Raw genomic sequence first — 24130 nt, 5'->3', positions numbered from 1 at the left:
CCCTCCCCACGGCCCTGTCACCACTTCTCCCTACTCACGCGATCTTCCCTGGTGGTCTAGTGACGTCGGGGCAGGAAAGAGCCCCCTCTTTCCTGCCCAGCGCGCTGCTCTCCATCCTCCTGTATGCATTGCTGCCTGACGGTCTCGGCGAGATTCAAAATGGCCGCCGAGAATTGAAGTCTCGGCGGCCATTTTGAATCTCGCCGAGACCGTCAGGCTGCATACAGGAGGATGGAGAGCAGCGCGCTGGGCAGGAAAGAGGGAGCTCTTTCCTGCCCCGACGTCACTAGACCACCAGGGAAGATCGCGTGAGTAGGGAGAAGTGGTGACAGGGCCGGGGGGGAGGAGGTAACCCTGACGGCGATCCGGAACTCGGAGGGCGGGCGGTCTGCCAGCCAGCCAAATCTACCTTCGGATTATAAGACGCACCCCCCATTTTCCTCCTATAGTCTTATAGTCTGAAAAATACGGTAATTTCTTCCTCCATGTCCAGCAAATACACCTCCTGGTTTTGTTTCTATTCTGACCCTCATAATGGAATTTTGAAAGCAATCCGTTTCCAGACATCTGCCACAGTTAACAGTATGGGTAAATCCTGGAGCATGTACAGCCATTTAGATAATAATATCATCTTTATGAATTGCCCTCTGCCACTCAGAGAGATTGGCAAGGATTACCAGGTTTCCATCAAATCACCCAATTCCCTTAATAGTAGGGGCACATTTAATATATACCTGATTTCACAACTCTAGAGAGCACAGCTTCTAGGTATGTAATTAATCCCCTTGTCCACTGCAATGGGATATCAACTTCCCATTGCTCTTCCATCCCCTCTTTCAAGCCTAACACCAGTGATTTTCCACAATTCACACTAAGGCCTCAAATGTTGCAAATTCCTGAAGGTGTCCTAGGACATACTTCAGAGACTGCTTAGGGTCTACTATACCATCTGACAGTTCCCCCACCTGTATACCTGTGACATTCCTATCCTGCAGAGTTTTCATGCCAGGGGCTCTATATACAGCACAAAAAGCGCTGGCAATAGCGGGCAACCCTGCCATGTACCTCTTCTCTAAAGAAACGGGATCAGACTCTATACCGCTGGTAAGGACCTGTGCTCTAGAGCCAGCATAGAGTACCTGTAACCACTTAACGATGTCTCCTTCAAATCCAAATTGCTGCAACACACATCCCAGAGGTGTTCCCAGGACATGCTATCAAATGCTTTTTCTATACGAAAACTAATTAATGCCACTTCAAGCTCATGTTGCTGCCTTTCACAATTACTGCATGCAGTCCTTATGTTAGTTACCACAGTGCATCACGTGACAAAACCAGAGCCGTAGTGAGGGGAGCTGACACCCGGGGTGGGTCGCCGCTGCACCCCCCCCCCCCCCCCGGTGCAGCACGGCGCCCCCCTCCTCCCGCTGGAGCGCCCCCCCCCCCCCCCCCGGAGCGCATACCTGCGGCGAGGGACGGGCGGGAGGGCCGATCCGCCCCGACTGCACATTGCTGGGGTGTGTCGGCTCCGCGCTGGTTCACTGCTCTCTCTGTCCCGGAACAGGAAGTAACCTGTTCCGGGGCAGAGAGGGCAGTGCACCTGCGCGGAGCCGACACCCCCCAGCGGCGTGCACCCAGGGCGGACTGCCCCCCCGCCCCCCCCTTCCTACGCCACTGGACAAAACTTAGGTGATATTTATCTATCAGTGATAGCATTTATTTACTAGATTTGATATACCATCCTGTCTGGACTAGCCAATCAAAAGGATTCACAAAATCAGTTTCCATACTAGTGCCTGTGTTTGCAATACATGCAAAACAGGGCTCTTAGCGCAAGTAGCATGCAAATGCATGCTAAACCTATTCATCCTCAATGATCAGCAACCAGTTTGCTAAAGATTGCCTCACTCAGTGCAGCAAACCCTACGCCAGGTCGGAGCTGGTGTTAGGGTTTGCAGACCATTGGTGGGGAATGGTGAGCCCTGTCCAGCATGCATTTGCATGCTAGCTAGCCCCCATTCCCCTCAATGCAGCAGCCCCAGCAGGAACCCCGAACTTCCCCCCCTCCCCCCAGCAATGGGGGGGGGGGGGCTGGAGGTCCGGCAAACCTCCGGTCCCCCTGAACCCCCTGACACAGGTTCAGGGGAGGCTGGAGATCGGGTGGGTCTCCAGCCCCCTCAGCATCCCACTGATGTCCCTGGTGGCCCAGTGGCCACCCCCACCTGGTGGTCTAGCACCCCACCCCGTACCTGCAGTTGGAGGAGGGAGGTGGCCTTCCTCCTCTTCCATTGGTGCCACCTGCAAATGCCCTGCGCATCCCAGGATGCACTGAGCTGGGCGCCGCCATTTTGCAGGCGGCGCCAATGGAAGAGGAGGGAGGCCACCTTCCTCCTCCAACTGCAGGTAAGGGGGTAGGGAAAGGCCGCTAGACCACCACGTGGGGGAGGATTTACTCATGGCTCACTGGGCATCCAGGGACATCGGTGGGATGCTGGGAGGGCTGGAGACCCACCCGATCCCCATGCCCCCCCCGAACCTGAGTCGGGGGGACCGGAGGTCCGCCAGACCTCCAGCCCCCTGTTGCTGGAGGGAGGGGGGGTTGGGTCAGAATTCCTTACTTACCCGCGCCCCACTGGGCCACCAAGGACATCGAAGGGATGCTGGGAGGGGTTGGGGGGGTTTCACTTGGCTCGGGCAGGGGTAGTTGCTTAGTGCAAAGGACTGATAGCCTAGGGATTCCCACTGCAGCTCTTTGTTGTGACCCTGGGCAAGTCACTTTGCCCCAGGTACAAAACTTAGATTGGGAGGCCACTAGGGACAGAAAAAGTACCTGTAAATAGTATATGTAAACCGCTTTGGTTATACTCTCAGAAGGGCAGTGTATCAAATCCATGACTGTAATAATATAGGAGTCAAAGAGGGGCATAATCAAACAGCGCCATCTTCAGGGCCGGCTCCACAAGGGGGCAGAGCCAACCGTATTTTCAAAATATGGTTGGGGCCGGCTAAATCGATCGCTGAGTGTAGAGGAGATGGCCTGCTTCCTTTTTCAGCCGTAATGGAAACCAGGCCCGGCCATCTCAAACCCGGCGAAATGTAAGGCATTTGGTCGTGGGAGGAGCCAGCATTGGTAGTGCACAGGCCCCCCTCTCATGCCAGGACACCAACCGGGCACCCTAGAGGGCACTTCTAGAAATAAAAAAAAATAAAATAAAAGTAGCTCCCAGGTGCATAGCTCCCTTACCTTGGGTACTGAGCCCCCCCAAATCCCCCCCTAAAACCCACTCCCCACAACTGTACACCACTACCATAGCCCTTAGGGATGAGGGGGGGGCACCTACATGTGGGTACAGTGAGTTTTTTTTTTTTGGGGGGGGGGGTTGGAGTGCTCACATTTACCACCACAAGTGGAACAGGTGGGGGGATGGGCCTGGGTCCACCTGTCTGAAGTGCACTGCACCCACTAAAACTGCTCCAGGGACCTGCATACTGCTGTCAGGGAGCTGGGTATGACATTTCAGGCTGGCAAAAAAGTTTGTTTGTTTTTTTGGGTGGGAGGGGGTTGGTGACCACTGGGGGAGTAAGGGGAGGTGATCCCCGATTCCCTCCGGTGGTCATTTGGTCAGTTGGGGCTCCTTTTTGCAGTTTGGTCATGAAAAAAAAGGGACCAAGTAAAGCCGGCGAAATGCTCGTCAAGCCTGGCTTTTTTTTTTTCCATTATCGGGCGAAGCCGGTCATCTCATGAGCACGCCCCATCCCGCCCCGTCCTGCTTTCACTACCCTACTGACACGCCCCCTTGAAGTTTCGCCGGCTCTGCAACGGAAAGCAGTTGAACCCGGCCAAAATCGGCTTTCGATTATACCGATTTGGCCGGTTTCAGGAGATCACCGGCCATCTCCCGATTTGTGTCGGAAGATGGCCAGGGATCTCTTTCAAAAATGAGCTGGAAAGTATGCAGATGTGAAATAAGAGCCCTCACCTTTATTTCTAGTGGGCAGGCTTTTGCTGGCTCGATTAAATAACAGCATGGGCTGGTGACATGCTATGAGTATTGCCGACTGGCCTAGATTGTCAGAACAGGCTGACCCAATCCTGATTTAACCTCATTGCATGCACAGACATGTACTTCTCGTTTCCCTGTTACCATCCATAAGAAAAACAAGAGTACAAGTCCTTGTGTGCAGTGGGTAAAAGGAGGATTGGCTCTGCCTGCCCTAACAATCTGGAGTCCTTTGCTAACCTGAGTTGTAAATCTGGAGACTGGGTTGATTTTTGTTTCTCCACAGCCGTGTGACTTGGAGCAATTCACTTGTAACCTCTGGAAAAACTCAAATTTGAATTTCTGTAAAGTTGTCAGGCAGAGACATAACAATAATGTTACTCCTATATGAAGCTTTACGAGGAGCAAGTCAAAGCCAGAATCTGAATTGATTTCAGGGCTTGCTGAATCGCAGAGTTGCCTTTACAGAGCACTGTTGATTTTAAAGCAGGGTTTATTATTTGCAGATAAATGTCTTGCCTAATGCTCCATTGACCGATGAGCGTCTTCTAGTTGTCCTCCGTTATAGGACAATAGTTTGAGTTTGCAGTAGCTGTTATATTTATTCATTTTTGACCTTAGTCCCTGTCTTTTAATTGGTAACTCAAGGTGAGCTATATTCAGATATTCGTGTAAGTGCTAGCTGGGCAGCTAAATAGAGGCTCTCACTTGTAGAATTGCCCCCCATGGGGGTTAATTCTATTACTGTATATTCTATAAGGAAAAGTAGGTTGCTTTTAACTGGGTATAGTGTGTATGTGCTTAGGCATAAGCACTTACACCAGCTGTGGAAGCTGGCATGAATGTGTGCACCCAAGTGCCAGTGATACATTCACAAATTATAGACTTCTATAGGTTATGCACGTTAATGTGCACGCCTACCTGTAAAATATGTGCTATTGCAGATATGTGCATATTTACAGAACAGCGCGTAGGCACATATCTGGCATGCACATGCATTTGTTTGCACATATGGGCATATATAGAAACATAGAAAATGACTGCAGGTAAAGGTCATATGGTCTATCCGGTTTTCCCATCCATCTCATCTGCGATCTCTTCCTTTCCCTATCTGCTTGCCCCACACTTTCTTGAATTCAGATAGTCTTCATCTCTACTACCTCCACCGGGAGGCCGTTCCGCACATCCACCACCCTTTCCTAACATTTATGTGCATAACTGGTATATAAATGTTAGCACCTACTTTTTAGAATTATCCTCTTAGTTTTCAAATGGGAGAATAAAGGGATTTTCATTATCTAAAGTTTGTTAATACGAGTTAGTAAATTAGGTCTTAAGTCTATACCTGAGGCAGTGGAGGGTGAATTGCTTTGCTCGTGGTCCCAAGGAGTGTCTGCAGCAGGGGCGTAGCCAGACAACAGATTTTGGGTGGGCCTAGGCAAGAAGTGGGTGGGCACCAAATGTTCTCCCCTACCACCACCAACAGACATCTCAGCTGACAGGAAAATGCTTTTTTCCACCTTGGCAGTCTGCAGCAGGCATGCGCTGAAAACTGAGCATGCGCAGGTGCCAGTATCGTGGAGAGTAGCGTTTTCATTACCATCAGAGGGAAGTCTTCAGCTGGTAGAGCTTGGGATCTCCACCAGCTACTGCTAAACATGTGCTACTGTTGGGTGGGCCTGAGCCCTAAGTGGATGGGCCCTGGCCCACCCCGGCCCACCTGTGGCTACGCCACTGGTCTGCAGGATTTCAGCCCTGTTTTTCAGCTTGCTGCTGTAAACAACAGGCCAGTGATTACCAAACCTGTTGTGGAAGACCCCCAGCCAGTCAGATACTCAGGATATCCACATTGAATATCCAACGAATCAATATGCATTCAATGGAGGCAGTGGATATTCTGATAACCTGACTGGCTGAGCGGGTCCTCCAGGACAAATTTAGGAAGCACTGCGCTAGCCTACTCCAACAGAAGATACTGCTGTGAGCTCTGAAAAAATGACTTGTTTTGCCAGGTGCATGGAAAATACTAAACCTCATTCTCATAATGAAGTGATACGTGGGGCCATAATCAGATAACCTGCATTGTTGCAAACCCCACAGTAATCAAAGCAAAGCTATGTGGGTAGTTTTTACTTTGATTAATTCCCCTTCAAAAATAGGATGTTGATTTTTTTTTTAATCCAATTATTTGGGGGGTTTTTTAAATCCAAATTTGAACTCAAGTTGAGTTTTATAATTTAGGTATTGTAGTTATTTTTGTCCAGTGGGACTTGCAGTCTAAGTTGTACCTAAGTGACTTGCCAGAGGTCACGAGGAGTGTCAGTATGATTTTGAACCCTAGCTTCCCTGATTCTCAGCCCATCAGGCTACTCTTCTGCCTCATAGAGGGCTTCTTTTACAAAGCCGTGCTAGCGATTCTTCGGCAAATGAGAGGAGCCCTTAGGAATTGAATGGGTTTCCTCTTTTTTTGCCACACTGAGAATCGGTAGCACGGCTTTGTAAAAGGAGCCCAGAGTTGCCTGTGTTCTTTACAGTAATTTTGTTACCTAAAAAATGCATGCAATTTTGAATTATCAAAACTTGGTGCATCATTCGATCCCCATCCCTAGGATTGTCTCTGGCGTGTTGTACAATAGCATGCCTAGTTTTCCCTGCATTGAGGGTGAGTTTTTTCTTGGGTAAAACACAAAAATGTTTTTGTTCATTGCCCACTTGTGTCCTAGTTTGTTTGTTGTACCTAGACTAGCTAGGTCTTAATTTTTATTGTGTGTGTTTCAGGCTATTTAGGAATCAAAGATCTCGCTAGCCCAGATTATGGAGACCCAGTGCAGCTTCACCCTGGGGATGTTCCAGTGTTTTGGGCCTGTGGAGTCACCGGAGTGGAAGCTGTCAGAGGCTGCAGTATGTATGACAGTCCCCAATCTAGTAAAAATTATGGGTTACGTTAGGTCAGTGTCTTAACCATGCCTTTGTCAGCTACCTTTATGGTTCTTAAATAGATTTTGCATTTTGAGAGTAGTTCGATAGAAATATTCAGTGAGTGAATTGTTGAGATCTGGAGGCTGCCAGGGGGAGTGACAGTCCTTCTCCGTACAAAGGCTACTTACCCCCTTCTCCCTCTCGAGCCTGGCTTAACCTGCTTACTTTGGTTGACCTTAAGGTGTTGTCACTCTCCAATAACGGTGAAGTCTCCTTCCCCTATAAGTTCTTTAGATGCTATCTTGAGAAGAAGTAACCATTTCCAGAAACCAATCTGAGATCATCCACTGATAGTAAGTGTAAACCAGATTCAAAGAGAAAATTGCAAATACAGGGCCTCATTAACTAACACAGATTATACACTGAGGGGCTGATATTCAGACCGCAAGAGGAAGCCCGGCTAACTCCTGCGGTGGGTGGTCAGCTCGGATATTCAGTTTCGGGCCACTTCCGGTGACCAGCATTGAATATCTGGTTTATTTTTGGTCACTTTAAACTTAACCGGCTGTGTTAAAATTCAGAGATAACTGGTTAAGTTTAAACCGCCCAAAGATATTCCAGCTATTTATGCAGCCCAATGTGGCTGCTTACAATAGCCGGCTATGCGCTGAATATTCGCGGATAGCCAGCTATGTCATGTGATATAGCTGGTTATCTTCTAGGTGCTAACCGGGAATATTCAGCAGGGGATAACCGCTTGTCCCCTGCTGAATATTGCCAAATAGCCGGTTAAGTGCCATTTAACCGGCCAGGTGCTGTTTCTGGCCGGATAAATGGTTTTGAATATCAGGGGGTGAGTTTTTTTTAAATAGGCCCCACTGAAATTTATGAGGCTTGCATTAAATAACTTATGCAGGCTAGTAAATGAGGCTAATAATTTGAATGAAGCCCCTTGTACATATCTGGTAGATGAAACACTGTGTGGCTGTCAGTGCTGAGTGGATTAAGGTATTTCAACCTGATTAAGAAAGAATGTCTCTAGAGCAGTGCTTCCCAAACTTTTATCTGATTTGACCCCATCTTAACACTTAAAATTATATGTGACATAAAATGATGACAAAAATAAATAGCAGACCTCCACTGCTCTTCCCTCCTTCATCTACTTCCTCCTCCCTCAAATTATCAAAAGCATGAAGGCAGCAGTAGTCAGCCCAGGGTTTTTTGTATTAGTTTGTGCTTCCAGACCCCAGCATCTCCAAGGGCTTCCAGTCTAACAGGAAGCCCACATGGGAAGAGGGGCAGGACCTCTGAGTGTTCGCTGATTCACAGATCCCATGCTAACTGCTACTACTTAGGTATAAGTCACAAAGGAGGTCCAGAGGGAGTGGGAGCAGCTCTATTCCTATGGCCTCATCCACTGATAATATAATCCCATTTGGGGTCCCAACCCACAGTTGGGAGTCACTGCCCAAAGTGCGAAGTAGTTCTGCATGGAGGTATCGTCTTGCTCTGCTTTGTTTCGCTGTGGATGGGACACTACTGGTGAATGCACTGTGTTCTACTACTGTCCCCTTCAGAGTCCCCGTTGGCTTTCACACATTCTCCCGGCTGCATGTTTATCACTGACCTGAAATGCGAAGAGGCTGTGCTCAGTGATCCTAAGGAGAGTCTGCATGCTAGCTGTATTTCCCACAACCCCCTGCACTACAGCATTGCTTCAGCAAAAGCCATCAGAAAGATTCAGGCTCTGGAGAACCTGATTGGAGCAGATCCAGGTAAGAGATACTTCTCTGAAATTATGGTATCAGCAAATTAGAGATGTGCATTCTTAGTGTGCATTTGGGTCTTTAATGCACCTAAGAAAATTTAGCTTTGAGATTGCTTTATGGTTGCTTATTTAATTATATTACTTATATGAGGGTTGAATGAAAAGTAATGCCTCCACCTCCATAATTCATCAACAGATGGCAGCACTGATGTGCTACATGTGTTGTTTGAAATCTCTTCCTTCACCTCAGTTGGCGAGAAGTATCTTTTTGAAGAAACTGTTTTGCTGTTGCTTCTGAATTGGAAGCATGCAAGTGAACGCTCATCGGTGTGATTTAAGCAACATTCCAGATAGAAGTTTTGATTGTTGAAGGAGTCCTTCCAGTTGAAATTCACTGCTGCATGCAGGTTTTTTATGGTGATGACTGTATGTGAATACTGTGTGTTGGACCAAAAAATAGACTGATTTGTGTGATCAAAAACGAAGTGGGTGACCCGTGACAGCAATGAATGAGTCCTAAATGAGAAAGGTTTATGAACTCGTAAAGGACAATCAGAGAATCACTCAAAGGGGAATTGTTAACACCCTTGGCATTTCACAGGAAAATGTGGGTTGCATTATTGATATCCTTGATTGAAAGGTTTATGCAAAATGGGATTCTCGCATGTGGCCTCAGAAATGAAAGATTCAAGACGTGAAAACTGTGAGCAGTTGTCCCAATCAGTGGCGTAGCCAGACTAAGTGGGTGGGCACAAACTTTTCTCTCTACCCCCCCCCCCCCAGCAAAATTTAGTCACACTCAGATGCATTTGTCACACAGGGTAAAGTGCTGCTTTTCAGTGCATCCGATTTCAGACAATTTATTTAATAGCCTAATCCTTTTCAGTGAGCTTTCAGAGGCCAAAACCTCCTGCCTCAGGTCAGTATAATGCTGTTACGGTATCCTCGCCTGACCTAAGGAAGGAAGTATTGGTCTCTGAAAATTTATGTTTTAACTGTTTTATTGATGTCACAGTTTACAACATGCTTAGACAATAAACATAAACTTAATATTGATCTCTGTCTTCTTTAACAGACCTTTGACTAAAGTGTCATCAAATTTTTCTGTGAATTTTTTCTCCCTCTCCCCACCCCCCCATCCCCCCCATCCCCTTGCTTATGGTTCAACAATGTGTGTTATTTTTTAACAAGTCTACATATTAACAAGCATTTACATCCACAGTTATATACAATGCAGTTCCACATCATTTGCTCTCATTCCAATATATTCTGTTCAAATCACCTAAATTAATGCTATTCCCCTTTCTTGTTGATCTCCTTATGTCCAATCTTTGATCTTTATTCCCCCCCCTTTCCCTTAATCACCCCTTCCTCTTCCTCCTCCCCCTCCCTTCAGCCCTCCCAGCAACTCTTATATGCCAAACCCGTATCTGTCATCTTATAGTATTGCCTATAAGGAGTTAACAATAAGACTACGTCCTTTCTGTGTCATCTTATCTAAGTAACATCCCCATATTTTTAAGAATCGGGTTTTCCTTTTACAATGTCCTTTGGCTTCTTTGGCCTCCCAAACCAGCAATTGATGCACTTTGTTGCGCCAATGCCAAAAGGTCGGCGGGTTGGCTACAGTCCAATGTTGCATGATACATTTTCTTGCTACTAGATATAGTTTTCGGCACAACAGTGTTTTGTCAGCATTTAATCTCCTTTGTGTTTCATTCATATCTAATACCAGTTGTAATGGATTCATGTCTCTTCTACTACTCACCACCCCTGAAAGATAAGTAGTTATTTGCCTCCAATAGCGTTGTATTGGCACACAGTCCCACAATGCATGGTATAATGTATTCTCAAAATTATTACATTTCAAACACATAGCTGTTTCAATTCCCCCCGATTTAAACAGTTGCACTTGGGTAAAGTATGCTCTGTGTAATACTCTGTACGCACACTCTCTATAATCAGCTCCTCCTATTATATATGGGATATTTTTAAGCTGTGTTGTCATATCCCATGTGTCCAATGCCCTTCCCACATCCTTTTCCCATTTCTGCCGGATCTGCGTCAAATCTTTCCCCGGGGCAAGACTCCACAGCTTTTGATGTATTTGTGATATGGAGGGGGCATGTTCAGTGATCTCATCAAAGAAAATCTTAATTTGATTTCCTAATTTTTTATTCAATAATTCTTTGTTTAGTGATTGTATATAGTGCTTCAGTTGGCAATGTGCATACCTATCTCCCCAGCTTTGTTCGTTCTGTCCTATCAACTGTGTCAGCGGTTTGATGCCGCCCATTGCATCTAAAACATCTGCTAGCTCAGTTACCCCCAATTGTTCCCATCTGTCAAAAGTTTTGTTTTCCATCCCTGGTATAAAGGCTGGGTTCCCTTTAATATTGATAAGTTCAGTGATTTTTGAGTCCCCTCCCAGCAATGTCCCTATAAACCTCCATGCTTCTCTTATTGGTTTAAGTAGTACATTATTTCTATGTTTTTGTGGTATTTCTGCATTCCTCAAGTGTAGTAGTGTAATAACGCGATATGGACTAAAGAGCTCTTCTTCTATCTCAAGGGGTGTATGTTCTTGAGTTTGGCAAATCCTATCCCTCACATGTCGTAAAAGGCAGGCCATATTATAAAATTTAATGTTGGGAATTCCCAGTCCTCCCTGTTTCCAACCTCCCAACATATATTGTTGCTGCATCTTAGCTCGTTTCTTGTCCCAACAAAACCTAAACATTAACCGATATAGTTGTTTTATATCTTTCTTTAGTAATGCTATAGGCAAAATCTGTAGTGCATAAAGCCACCTTGGTAGTATGACCATTTTTATAAGGCTGATCCTCCCCGACAGGGATAGCGTCAAGGTGCCCCAGTAGTTTAGTTGTTGAGAGGTCTGTTCTAATAATTTTGCTACATTTAATTGATATGTCTCTCTCGGTCTAATTGGTAGCAATATACCCAAGTACGTAAAGGAATTATGTGTTTGTTTCAAAGGGAATCCATCTAGCCATAAGCTTTGGATACTCACATTGATCGCCAGGGCCTCCGATTTGTCCATGTTCAGTCTGAAGCCTGAATAATCTCCATATTCGCGGAAGATCTCTAAAAGATCTTCAAGTGTCTTCTTTGGTTTTGTTATTATCATTAACAGATCATCTGCAAATGCAGCCAGCTTGAAATCCTGTTTCTTAAATTGTACCCCAGATATCGCTTTACAATCATATATATCCCTTATAAGCGGGTCCAATTGGAGCGCAAAAAGAAGGGGCGACATAGGACACCCCTGTCTTGTTCCTCTACCAATCTGTATTTCTCCTGATACATTGCCATTTATCAGTATTTGCGCTCTCGGTAAGTTATACAATGCTCTAAGCGCTTGCACAAAATTGCCATTGAATCCATATTTTCCTAGCACCGAGTATAGAAAGGGCCACTCCACTCTATCGAATGCTTTTTCTGCGTCAAAGCTTATCATTAAAGCTTGTTCTTTGGAGTGCCCCAATCTTTCCAAGGCCGCCATAATGTTCCTTATGTTTTTCGTAGTTGATCTGCCTTGTACAAATCCTACTTGCGCTGGATGTATAAGCTCAGGTAATACTCTGCCTAGTCTATTTGCTAGTATTTTGGCAAATAGTTTTGCTTCCTGATTGAGTAGAGAGATAGGTCTGTAAGATGTGACTAGTTTTTCGTCTCTTTTAGGCTTAGGAAATACTACTATTCGGGCCCGGTTTAAATGCTCAGGCATCTTACCCTTATCCATCCATTCATTAAATACCTTAGCTAGGGTAGGAATCACCGAGTCCCCCATCAGCTTATAAAATTCCGCTTTATAGCCATCTGGGCCTGGGGCTTTGTCTGTCTTGCTCTGAGTTATGGCCCAGGTTACCTCCTCATCACTAATCTTAGCATTCAAATGATTTTGGTCACTGCTTTGTAACCTCGGAAGGCGTAGGCCCTCTAAATAAAGTTCACCTGGTAGTCCCTCCTGATCCGTAGCCTTATAAAGCTGTTGATAATATGTTTGGAAAGCTTGCCTGATCTCATGATTAGTGTGTATAAGTGTCCCCTCTGTAGTTTTTATAGCTGTTATATTTCTGGATGCACTCTTAGGTGCTATGAGGCGAGCTAGGTATTTGCCCCCTTTATTTCCATGTCTATATAGTTGGAACCTATAATAGGCCTGGGATTTTATTTCTCTCTCATGTAGCAGAGAATTCAGAGCTGTCTGCAGGGTCACTATCTCCTGTCTAGTCTTGTTACAGGGGTTCGTGCCGTATTGTCTATTCAAATAACGTAGTTGTTTTTCTAGCTTCTCAATTTCTCTATCTCTTGCTTTTTTATATTGCGTTACATAACTTATAATTTCACCTCTCAATACGGCCTTTGCTGCTTCCCAAAAGTTGGTCACTTCTTTTACCGAGCCTTCATTAAAATGTTTATATTCGGCCCATTTTACAAGTAAGTATTCTTTAAATTTTTCTTCCCTTATCAAGTATGACGGAAACGTCCAGCTGTGCATTCTCTCTTCTTCCCCTCTTCCCCTCCATGTCATTCCTATCACCGAGTGATCTGATATTACACATGGGTCTATATAGGCCGCCGTAATATCTGTTAATAAGTTACGGGATATCAGTAGATAGTCTATTCTTGAAGATGTACCGTGTGCTCTGGATTGATGTGTGTATTCCTTGTCAAATGGGTGCAGTGTCCGCCAGACGTCAATTAAATCAAGCGCTGTACAAAGATCTGGAATTCCTCTAGTATCCACATTTCTCATTTTAGTTGGGGGGTGTGATCTATCCAGGATTGGGTCCCAGGTCATATTAAAGTCGCCTCCCAATATTGTGGGTAGCGAGTCCAGCTGTGTGATCTGTTTAAGTACCCTCTTGTAAAATTTTTGATCTAGTATATTAGGAGCATAAATGCTTCCCAGAAGCGTGTTCTTTCCATTTATCGTAACTATGCCCAAGACATATCTACCCTCTAAGTCTGTAATTATCCTGTGCACTTTAGTTGCTATCCCCTTTCGGATGAGTATTGCCACCCCTCCTTTTTTTCCTACAGCCGCCGATGCCACACAATCAGCTACCCACCATTTAGCTAGTTTGTCATGTTCTGTTTTGGACAGATGTGTTTCTTGGAGCATAACAATATCAGCCCCTATTCGCTTTAAGTGTCTCAGTATTTTTGATCTTTTGATTGGGGAATGTATACCCCCTACGTTCCATGATACTTTAATCTGTTACCTTTTGTAGCCAGTGTACTGTCTGCTGATTATATTTTATTTCTAGGAATCGCCGGCCCAGCCTCCAGCCACCCCTTTTAGTATGCAGTTTCCTTTCTATTAGTTGTATTTGGATTTTGGCTTTCCAATGAGTTACTTTTGTCCCCCCCTCCCCCCCCTCTTCTCCGAGTTTGTCTCTAGCTGTTTGTGTTTGTGCGTTGTCTTCCCCTTCCTTAGCTTCTCCCCTCCCTTTGACCTCCCTCCCTCTTCCCTTCCCTGTTCCCCTTTGGAATTTCCAGCCCCTATTGGACTTATCACGTGTTAACCCCCTCCCTCTAGACCCCCGTATTGCATTTTCCCTTTCCCTGATATTTCAATCTTCCATACTATCTGTTAAACCCTATTATCAGAGTCTCTGTTACAACATCTTAAATTTTTAACATATTTCTAACTCTCACAACTTTCAGCATCATTTGCCATCCTTAGTATACTTCGCCAAGGTTACAACGCCCCAGCCAGCTTTGTCAACTCTAGGCATGTGCGTTTTGTCCTTTTGACAGTACCTTATCTAATCAACATAAGATTATTTTAACTCTTAATTTTCCTATTATCTTGTCATTAAATTCTTCTAACATACATAACTTTAGCTTATTAGATATTTTACTCTGAACCTGGTTGTTATAGACTGCTGCATGTTCACAGGCCTTAAAGTTTCATGTGCTGGTGTTAGGGCAATTCTCTTTTGTTTGTCGTCTCTTCATTTTCTTTCGCTTCCCTTCATTAGTATCAAGCCGTCTTTTATCAAGCCATTTTCAATATATGGCGTCCCTTCTGTCAATTCTGATATCTCAATGAAGTGATTTCAGGATTTCGCGGGTGTTGGGACTAATATTACCCTGCAATCCATTCTGCCATAGTTTGCCATCTTCTGGTTCTCATCATTCAAAAATTTCCGGTTTCTCAGTATAATCCTTGATTCTCTTGCGGCATTGTAATCCAATTATGTTTATGCTTAGTTTCATATCCATGTCGTCATACTAGCTGTGTCCTTGGTATTCAAGCGTCAAGTTCTTATGCCAATTTTAATTATTTCTTCCATATCAGTCATTCATCTCTAGTTGTTATAATGCTTGCAACATATTCTTGAGCCTCTAATAGCGTGTTGCACATGCGTGTATTAGATTGATAAAAAATCTTTAATTTGGCTGGGTACAGTAAAGCGAATTTGATTTTGTGCTGTACTAATTGGGAGCAAATTGGCGAGAAACTCTTTCTTTGGGCGGCCACCGCCGTGGAATAATCTTGGAAACATAGAATTTTATACGTGTTATAATTCAAGCTGGCTCCCGCTCGCATTTTCTGCATTATTATAGTTTTATGATGAAAGTTTAATATTCTGCAAATAACCACTCTTGGTCTGTTGCTATTCTGTCTCACCGGGCCTACTCGATGGGCTCGTTCAATGATCAGTGGGCCCATTTCTTCAGGCAGACGGAGCTCTTTTGCTAACCACGTTTCCAAAAAACCGCGTAGTTCCTTGTCTCCCAGCTCCTCCGGTAAGCCTACAAAGCGGAGATTATTTCTTCGCGATCGATTTCAAGATCCTCAATTTTTTCCGCCTGAGTTTCAACCATTTTCAGCAGTTTGGTATTTTGGTGTTCCACCGCAGTAACTTGGTCTTCAAGAGCCCCCGTGCGTTGTTGAAAACTAGCCACTTCCTGGCTTAGTTGAGTCATGTGCGTTTGGAGACCCTCCAATTTAGTTTCCAATCCCTGTAATTTCTTATCTAAGACGATTTCCAGTGCTGTAGTAACTTCTCCTACAATCTCGGCTGTCCATGCGGAGCTAACTGTTACGCTCGATGGACTTGCCGGGGCCGCCATCTTGTCTTCTCCGAGCTTGCTCTTTTCCCTGTCTCGTCGAATCGATTTAGCCGCCATCGCCGCTTTTGTTCTCCCGCTAGAATGATTATAGCGTTACGGAGGTATCCTGATTCTTTCTGAGACGTATTGGTATTAGTTTACAGGGTTCCCGACCGGGGTTATCCAGAGGGAGCACGGAGCTGATCTTTTAGTGACCGCTCGCGTGCATGGCGTCACGTGATCTCATGGTCTCTGAAAATTTATTAACACCATATTACTTTATCCTAAATTAAAAATACAATTATTTTCTTTACCTTTGTTGTATGGCCATTTACTTTTTCTCATTGTGTTGCTCCCAGTCTCTAGATTCTGCTTTCCTTCGTTTTCGCTTAACTCTTCTGCCAAGGTTTCCTGGCCATTTGTAATTTTTCTCTCCTTTTTCTTTGCTTTCTTCAATATTTTTCTGCCTCTCTCTCTGTCCAGATTTAATTCATTCTTACTATCCATTCTTTAATTTCTTTCATCTACTTATGGCTTTTCATCTCTCACCCTTGTTCTCCCCATGCCCCTTCCTCTTATTCTCCAATCTTTCACTACTCCCCCTTTCCATGCAGCAGCTCTCCTCTTTCTCTCCCCATCCTTCCAGTGTCTCCCCTCTCTCTCCCCATCCTTCCAATAGTCTCCCCTCTTTCTTTCTGCATCCTTCCATCGTGTCACCTCTTTCTCCCTACCCTTCCATCCAGCGTCTTCCCTCTTTCTCTCCACATCCTTCTACCCATCTACCTTCTCTCCTGATCCTTCCATCTATTGTCTCTCTCCCTCCTTCTAACCAGTGTCTATCTCTCTACCCTTTTCTGTTCAGTGTCCCTTCTCTCTCCACATCCTTCCAGTCTCTCCCCTTTTTCTCTGCATCCTTTCATCCATCTCCCCATCCTTCCATCCAGTGTCTCTCTCCCCATCCATCTGTTTTCCCTCTTTCTCTGCCATCCTTCCATCCGTTTTCCCTCTTTCTCTGCATCCTTCATCCGTTTCCCTCTTTCTCTGCCATCCTTCCATCTCTGTACCTCTATCTTCCTCCATGTTTAGTATCTCCTTTTCTCTGTGTCCCTATATTACTCTGTCCATCTTCTCCCCTCTCTTTGTCCCCAGCGCCAATATATCTCTACCCTCTCTGACCCTACCCCATCCAGCTTCTCTCCCTCTCACTCCCTCCTCTTTCCAGCATCTGGTTTGGTTGCTTGATTTCCTGCCTCCCTCCCTCCCTCCCTCAAGCTGTAGGTTTAATATTCCCTTTTCCTTCATCTCTTTGGTCTGGTATCTCTGTTTCCCTTCCCTCCCTCCTTGTGCTGTACCAGCAGTTCTCTCCCTTCCCTCCAGTTCTCCTCCCATGTCCAGCAGCTCTCTCCCTTCCATCCAGATCCCCTCCTCCTCTTCCTCCCACATCTAACAGCTCTCTCCCTTCCACCCAGATCCCCTCCTCCTCTTCCTTCAGCAGCTCTCTCCCTTCCAGCGTCCCCTCCTTCTCTTCCTCCCATGTCCAGCAGCTCTCTCCCTTCCCTCCAGTCCCTTCCTCCTCTTCCTCCCATATCTAACAGCTCTCTCCCTTCCATCCAGATCCCCTCCTCCTCTTCCTTCAGCAGCTCTCTCCCTTCCATTGTCCCCTCCTTCTCTTCCTCCCATATCCAGCAGCTCTTTCCCTTCCCTCCAGTCCCTTCCTCCTCTTCCTCCCTTGTCCAGCAGCTCTCCAACCCCTTCCTCCTCTCCCTCCCATGTCCAGCAGCTCTCTCCCTTCCATCCAGTCCCCTCCTCCTCTTCCTCCCATGTCCAGGAGCTCTCCCCCTTTCCTCCAGTCCCTTCTTCCTCTTCCTAGCTTGTCCAGCAGCTCTCCAGCCCCTTCCTCCTCTCCCTCCCATGTCCAGCAGCTCTCTCCCTTCCATTCAGTCCCCTCCTCCCCTTCCTTCAGCAGCTTCTCTCCCTTCCATCATCCCCTCCTCCTCTCCCTCCCATGTCTAGCAGCTCTGTCCCTTCCATCCAGTCCCCTCCTCCTCTCCCTCCCATGTCCAGCAGCTCGCTCCCTTCCATTCAGTCCCCTCCTCCCCTTCCTTCAGCAGCTCTCCCCCTTCCATCGTCCCCTCCTTCTCTTCCTCCCATGTCCAGCAGCTCTCTCCCTTCCCTCCAGTCCCTTCCTCCTCTTCCTCCATTGTTCAGCAGCTCTCCAACCCCTTCCTCCTCTCCCTCCCATGTCTAGAAGCTCTCTCCCTTCCATCCAGTCCCCTCCTCCTCTTCCTCCCATGTCCAGGAGCTCTCCCCCTTTCCTCCAGTTCCTTCTTCCTCTTCCTAGCTTGTCCAGCAGCTCTCCAGCCCCTTCCTCCTCTCCCTCCCATGTCCAGCAGCTCGCTCCCTTCCATTCAGTCCCCTCCTCCTCTTCCTCCCATGTCCAGCAGCTCTCTCCCTTCCCTCCCTCTTCCTCCCTTGTCCAGAAGCTCTCCAGCCCCTTCCTCCCATGTCCAGCAGCTCTCTCCCTTCTATCCTGATCCCCTCCTCCTTTTCCTCCCATCTCCAGCAGCTCTCTTCCTTCCCAATTCCCTCGAATCCCCTTCCTCCTACAAGTCTGCCTCTGTCTCTGGCAAAAGTATCCCTTTCCTCTCCCCCCCCCCAACCAACCAACCACAAATCCAGCACTTACTTTCCAGGCCCGCCCATACAAATCCTTCATCGCTGTCGCTGCTTTTTCTCCCGCGGCTTCGGGGAACGGCCGCCCGGGAGGCAGCAATCAGCGTTACCTGTCAGTGCCTGCCCTAAAATTGTGCTTCTCTTCTCCCCAGGCTTCGCCCCGCTCTTTTCTTCGCTCGTTGTGCAGCGCTGCGCTGCTATTCAAACAGGCAGCTCCGTTCCTCTCTGCCGCGTCCATCCGGCCCTACTAAACAGGAAGTGCATCAGAGGGCCGGATAGACGCGGCAGAGAGGAGCGGAGCTGCCTGTTTGAATAGCAGCGCAGCGCTGTGCGACGAGCGAAGAAAAGAGCGGGGCGAAGCCTGGGGAGAAAAGAAGCACAATTTTAGGGCAGGCACTGACAGGTAACGCTGATCGCTGCCTCCCGGGCGGCCGTTCCCCGAAGCCGCGGGAGAAAAGACAGCGACAGCGATAAAGGATTTGTATGGGCGGGCCTGGAGGGAAAGTGGGTGGGCCTGGGCCCGTCCAGGCCCACCCGTGGCTATGCCCCTGGTCCCAATATGAGAATGAAGGTAAGGAATTTCTTTACAAAATTGTGACAGATGATGAAACATGGGCTCATCATTATGAGCCAGAAACTAAGCAGCAGTCCATGGAGAATCATCACAAAGGTTCACCTGCAAAGAAAAAATTCCAAACAGTAATCTTTTTTTTTTTTTAGAAGTCTTTATTGAATTTCCAAGAACAATGAACAGCATAACAAAGAAATATAAATGACAACATCCTGCAAAAGTATCAGTAGAACATCCCAACTGGGGAAGCAAAGAAAGAAGAACAAGTCCAAGTCCTGGAAAAACAAAGATAAACCCTTACACAAGACATTTCTAATAATTTTTTGAGAACAAAGAAAAAAACGGTGTTACTCCCCCTCCTAACCCCCAACTCAAACTGCGAGTGGCCACTCATTCAGGCGATTCCTCCTGATTGAAGACATTGGCAAAACCCAGATCTGAGTTGGGGAACGCCATGAGGAATTTGAATTTGTGAGTGTGACATGCTTAGCATATTGGAGCACTTTGGTGGTAGGAGACTACTGGGATCATCACTTATCCTGTATTTGGAAGTTGAGATGATATTTAGATAAGTACTTGAACCTTATTATTGGCAAGTGAAGTTTGAGATTGCATATTGCGTTTGCCTTACAAGGAACTGTAATGTAGCTGTAAGCTCCCTGCTGACTGCAGTTCTGTTTAACTTGCTACCAGAGCTGTGCTGGGAGATGTGATTCCATTTATTGCAACCGACATCTTGGGTTTAATTGTGTTAAAGTCTGCTGTCTCACTAGCTTTCTGCTTTCTTGTTCAACTTGCTTCTGGAGCTGTCCTGTGAGACGTGTTTCCATCTACTACCACTGTCATCTTGGCTTTAATTGTGCTAAAGACTGCCTTTGATTTCTTAGCTTGTGGGAGTGGAAGCAAACTCCACTTAGTACCCTCACTTGTCATCTCGGGTCGCAGTGTGGGAATAAGCTCCGCCCACTGATATTGATGTCAGATGAGTGGTGCCCATATGGGCGCACCACCAAAGGTGTGAGCTTTTTGTGCAGCACCTGGTTCAAGTATAAACATCCGTCGTGGGGATGACCAAAGTTCCCAAGGGGTGTGTCGGAGGCGTAGTGAAGGCAGGACTTAGACGTGCCTAACACATCGGCGTCCTTGACCCATAATGGAAAAAAAAAAGGGCGTCCCTGAGGAGCATTTGGACGACTTTACCTGGTCCTGTTTTTCTTACGACCAAGGCACAAAAAAGTGCCCGAACTGACCAGATGACCACCAGAGAGAATCGGGGATGATCTCCCCTTACTCCCCCAATGGTCACTAACCGCCTCCCACCCTCAAAAAATACATTTCAAAATATTTTGTGCCAGCCTCAAATGTGATACTCAGGTCCATCACAGCAGTATGCAGTTCCCTGGAGCAGTTTTAGTGGGTGCAGTGCACTTCAGACAGGCGGACCCAGGCCCATCCCCCCCCACCTGTTACGTTTGTGGTGGTAAATGTGAGCCCTCCAAAACCCACCAGAAACCCACTGTACCCACATGTAGGTGACCCCCTTCACCCATAAGGCTATGGTAGTGGTGTACAGTTGTGGGTAGTGGGTTTTGTGGTGGGGGGTTGGGGGGCTCAGCACACAAAGTAAGGGAGCTATGTACCTGGGAGCTTTTTATGAAGTCCACTGCAGTGCCCCCTAGGGTGCCCGGTTGGTGTCCTGGCATGTCAGGGGGACCAGTGCACTACGAATGCTGGCTCCTCCCACGACCAAAGGGCTTGCATTTGGTCGTTTCTGAGATGGGCGTCCTTAGTTTCCATTATCGCTGAAAATAAGAAACGACCAAGTGTAGGGACGACCATCTCTAAGGACGACCTAAATTTCAAGATTTGGGCGTCCCCGACCGTATTATCGAAACGAAAGATGGGTGTCCATCTTGTTTTGATAATACAGGTTTCCCCGCTCCTTTGCCGGGATGTTTTGTGAGAACGTCGTCAGCAAAACTTGGGCGTCCCTGTCGATTATGCCCCTCCATGTGAGGTGGTAGCAATCTGAGCACGTTCACCTTATTACATTATTTCATTTTTGTAATAATTTCATGACCTGTGGCATCCAAATGGCAGATGATGTTTAATGTGAGCAAGTGCAAAGTGATGCATGTGGGAAAGAGGAACCCAAACTATAGCTATGTAATGCAAGGTTCCATATTAGGAATCACCAACCAGGAAAGGGATCTAGGTGTCATCGATGATTATACGGAAACCCTCTGCTCGGTGTTCGGCGCACTGAGAAAGCAATGTTAGGTATTATTAGAAAAGGAATAAGAAACAAAAATGAGGACGTTATACTGCCTTTGTATCACTCCATGGTGTGACTGCACCTCGAATATTGTGTGCAATTCTGGTCGCCGCATCTCAAAGATATAGTGGAATTAGAAAAGGTACAGAGAAGGGCAACAAAAATGATAAAGGGGTTGGGACGACTTCCCTATGAGGAAAGGCTGAAGCTGCTAGGGCTCTTCAGCTTGGAGAAGAGACGGCGGAGGGGAGATGGTCTATAAAATGATGGGTGGAATGGAATGGGTAGACATGAATTGCTTGTTTACTCTTTCCAAAAATACTAGGACTAGGGGGCACGCAATAAAGCTACAAAGTAGTAAATTTAAAACAAATTGGAGAAAATATTTCTTCACTCAGTGTATAATTAAGCTCTGGAATTCGTTGCCAGAGAATGTAGTAAAACTAGTTAGCTTAGCGGGGTTTAAAAAAAGGTTTGACTAGCTTCCTAAAAGAAACGTCCATAAGCCATTATTTAAATGACTTGTGGAAAATCCACTGCTTATTTCTAGGGTAAGCAGCATAAAATATATTGTACTGTTTTGGGATCTTGCCAGGTCCTTGTAACCTGGATTGGCCACTGTTGGAAACAGGATGCTGGGCTTGATAGACCTTCTGTCTGTCCCAGTATGGCAATACTTAAGTACTTGTGTAGGTATTAGATACAAATTGAGGGCACAGGGATGGTTTGATTTTGCTCCTTCTTTTGTGTTTTGTTTCAAAAACCTGTCCATCATTGGCAAAAATGAGTGATGAATGTTTGCAACTATGTAGAAAAGTAAATACATGTAATAAAAGAGCAAGTTTCAAGCATTATTTTAATTTTGTATTCATTACAATATTTTCATTCAAACAAAGGTTATGGAGGTGGATTCATTACTTTCATTCAACTGTCATATTTTTTTTTATTTTTGGCTCCTTCGCTGTCTTTATTTTAAAATTGTTCCAATTATATCTTTTAAACTGGGTGCATGCTGCCTTAACCTTCTACTAAATTTCTAGAGACTCGCCGATATTCTAGCCTGCATACTGGTGGAATAAGTTTTGCATTCCTCATGTATCCATACATAGTATAAAATATACAGGGCAAGCTTGTCCACACCATACATACATTCCAGCATACCAAGCAAAAGAAGGAAGAGAGAACTAATCAGACTTTTAGTCCTTGGACCTAACCCATCAGTTTTATCTGCAGAAGGGTGGAGGAGGGGAAGTCTTCTCCCATGGAAAAAGCTTTAACAATGACCCATCCCAATAGAAACATCCCACGTGTTTAAGGAAAAAAAAAGTTTTTTTTAGAGGTCAAGTACTTCCATTATTGTGGAAATTTTTCGACTAGTTTTTAGAGAAAAAAAAGCTGAAGTCTTGGAGGTCACATGTTTCCCTGTCGGTGTTATGTTCATTCTTTATCCTGGGAATAATATATTTTCCCAAGAATTTGCAAAGTGGAAAGGAGTCCCCCCTTTTTATGGGTGCTGAACTAGCAAAGGCTAACGTCGTATGTTGTATAAATACAAGAAAGAAATTGAATTTGTTGGTCAGCAACATTTCACTGCTGTAGAGGGGAGAGAGTGTCCATTTCCTTGCTTAATAAACCAGAGATTTGCCTCAGAATACTGGACTGCTGGAAGGAAGTTCCAGCAAAATTCTAGCTTCGGCCCTGGAGACAACCTCAGACTGAAGGAAAGTTGTAAGTTCATCCATAGCAGAAGATTACCTGAATCCTCCTCACACAAAGGGCCCTGTTTACTAAGCCATGCTAGCGATTTTAGCGCATGCTAAAATTAACAGATGCTAAGTGCTAGAGTCGCCCATACGTTCTTATGGGTGGCTTAGCGTTTAGTGTGTCCTTATCATTAGTGCATGCTAAAAAATGGTAACGTGCTCTTAGCGCTGCTTAGTAAACAGGGCCCAAAGTGACAGTCGGGACTCACAAGTTAAACATATTGACCTTGGTCTTGACTAAAAATTAGACAAAATAGTAGCTTATTAATTGGTGAACATTTTGCAATAGCAAAAAGACCCTTGAGTGTGTACTGAGAGAAGTGAATGTCCCCCAAAATTCTATAAATGTTGCCCAAATTTGGGCGCAATTCTGAGTTGCATGCACAACTAAATTTAGTTAATGAGCCATTAACACTCAAGCAAAAAACAAAAACACAGAAAGGCCCATTTCCGTTTCCCTTTCCTTTTTTACGTGTATTACAGAAAGCCTTTATAAAGAGGAGGCAAGCCTCTAGAATGTCGATGTGATTGTTATGTATAAAAGACAACACATCAGTAATTATGATGATGTGATTATTACATGTAAAGGGCATCAAACCTGTAGTTATGTTGGTGTGATTGTTACATGTAAAGGGCATCACACCTGTAATACATCTCCTACATAAATGATGGAGTTACTAGTGCTATGTTTTACATATTTCTGATTTAGATTCTTGAAAACCTTTACATGGAGAAATGGTGGTTGGGCGGCGGGGATAGTGCTGGGCAGACTTATACGGTCTGTGCCAGAGCCGGTGGTGGGAGGCGGGACTGGTAGTTGGAAGGCGGGGATAGTGCTGGGCAGACTTATAGGGTCTGTGCCAGAGCTGGTGGTTGGGAGGCGGGGATAGAGCTGGCCAGACTTATAGGGTCTGTGCACTGAAGAGGACAGTACAAATAAAAAAGTAGCACATATGAATTTATCTTCTTGGGCAGACTGGATGGACCATGCAGGTCTTTTTCTGCCGTCATCTACTATGTTACTATGTTAACATTCAATAATTGGATGCAAACAGTCAATTATTGGTGTTA

The 24130-nt window shown here is 45.7% G+C and overlaps 1 protein-coding gene across 2 annotated transcripts in view; it reads left to right on the top strand.

The window, feature by feature from the left end:
- DGLUCY (D-glutamate cyclase) overlaps nucleotides 1-24130 on the top strand; it is a 124920-nt gene that overhangs the window by 58068 nt on the left and 42722 nt on the right. For both annotated transcript variants that reach the window (XM_030214223.1, XM_030214222.1), the window contains exons 6-7: nucleotides 6780-6902; nucleotides 8498-8695. In XM_030214223.1, coding sequence (XP_030070083.1) covers nucleotides 6780-6902; nucleotides 8498-8695 — 321 coding nt within the window. The remainder of the gene's footprint in view (nucleotides 1-6779; nucleotides 6903-8497; nucleotides 8696-24130) is intronic.

This window comes from Microcaecilia unicolor, chromosome 9 (assembly GCF_901765095.1).
Source record: "Microcaecilia unicolor chromosome 9, aMicUni1.1, whole genome shotgun sequence".
Taxonomy (NCBI): domain Eukaryota; kingdom Metazoa; phylum Chordata; class Amphibia; order Gymnophiona; family Siphonopidae; genus Microcaecilia; species Microcaecilia unicolor.
The sequence above is the reverse complement of the archived record's forward strand: the minus strand, read 5'-3'. Positions and strand labels throughout refer to the sequence as shown.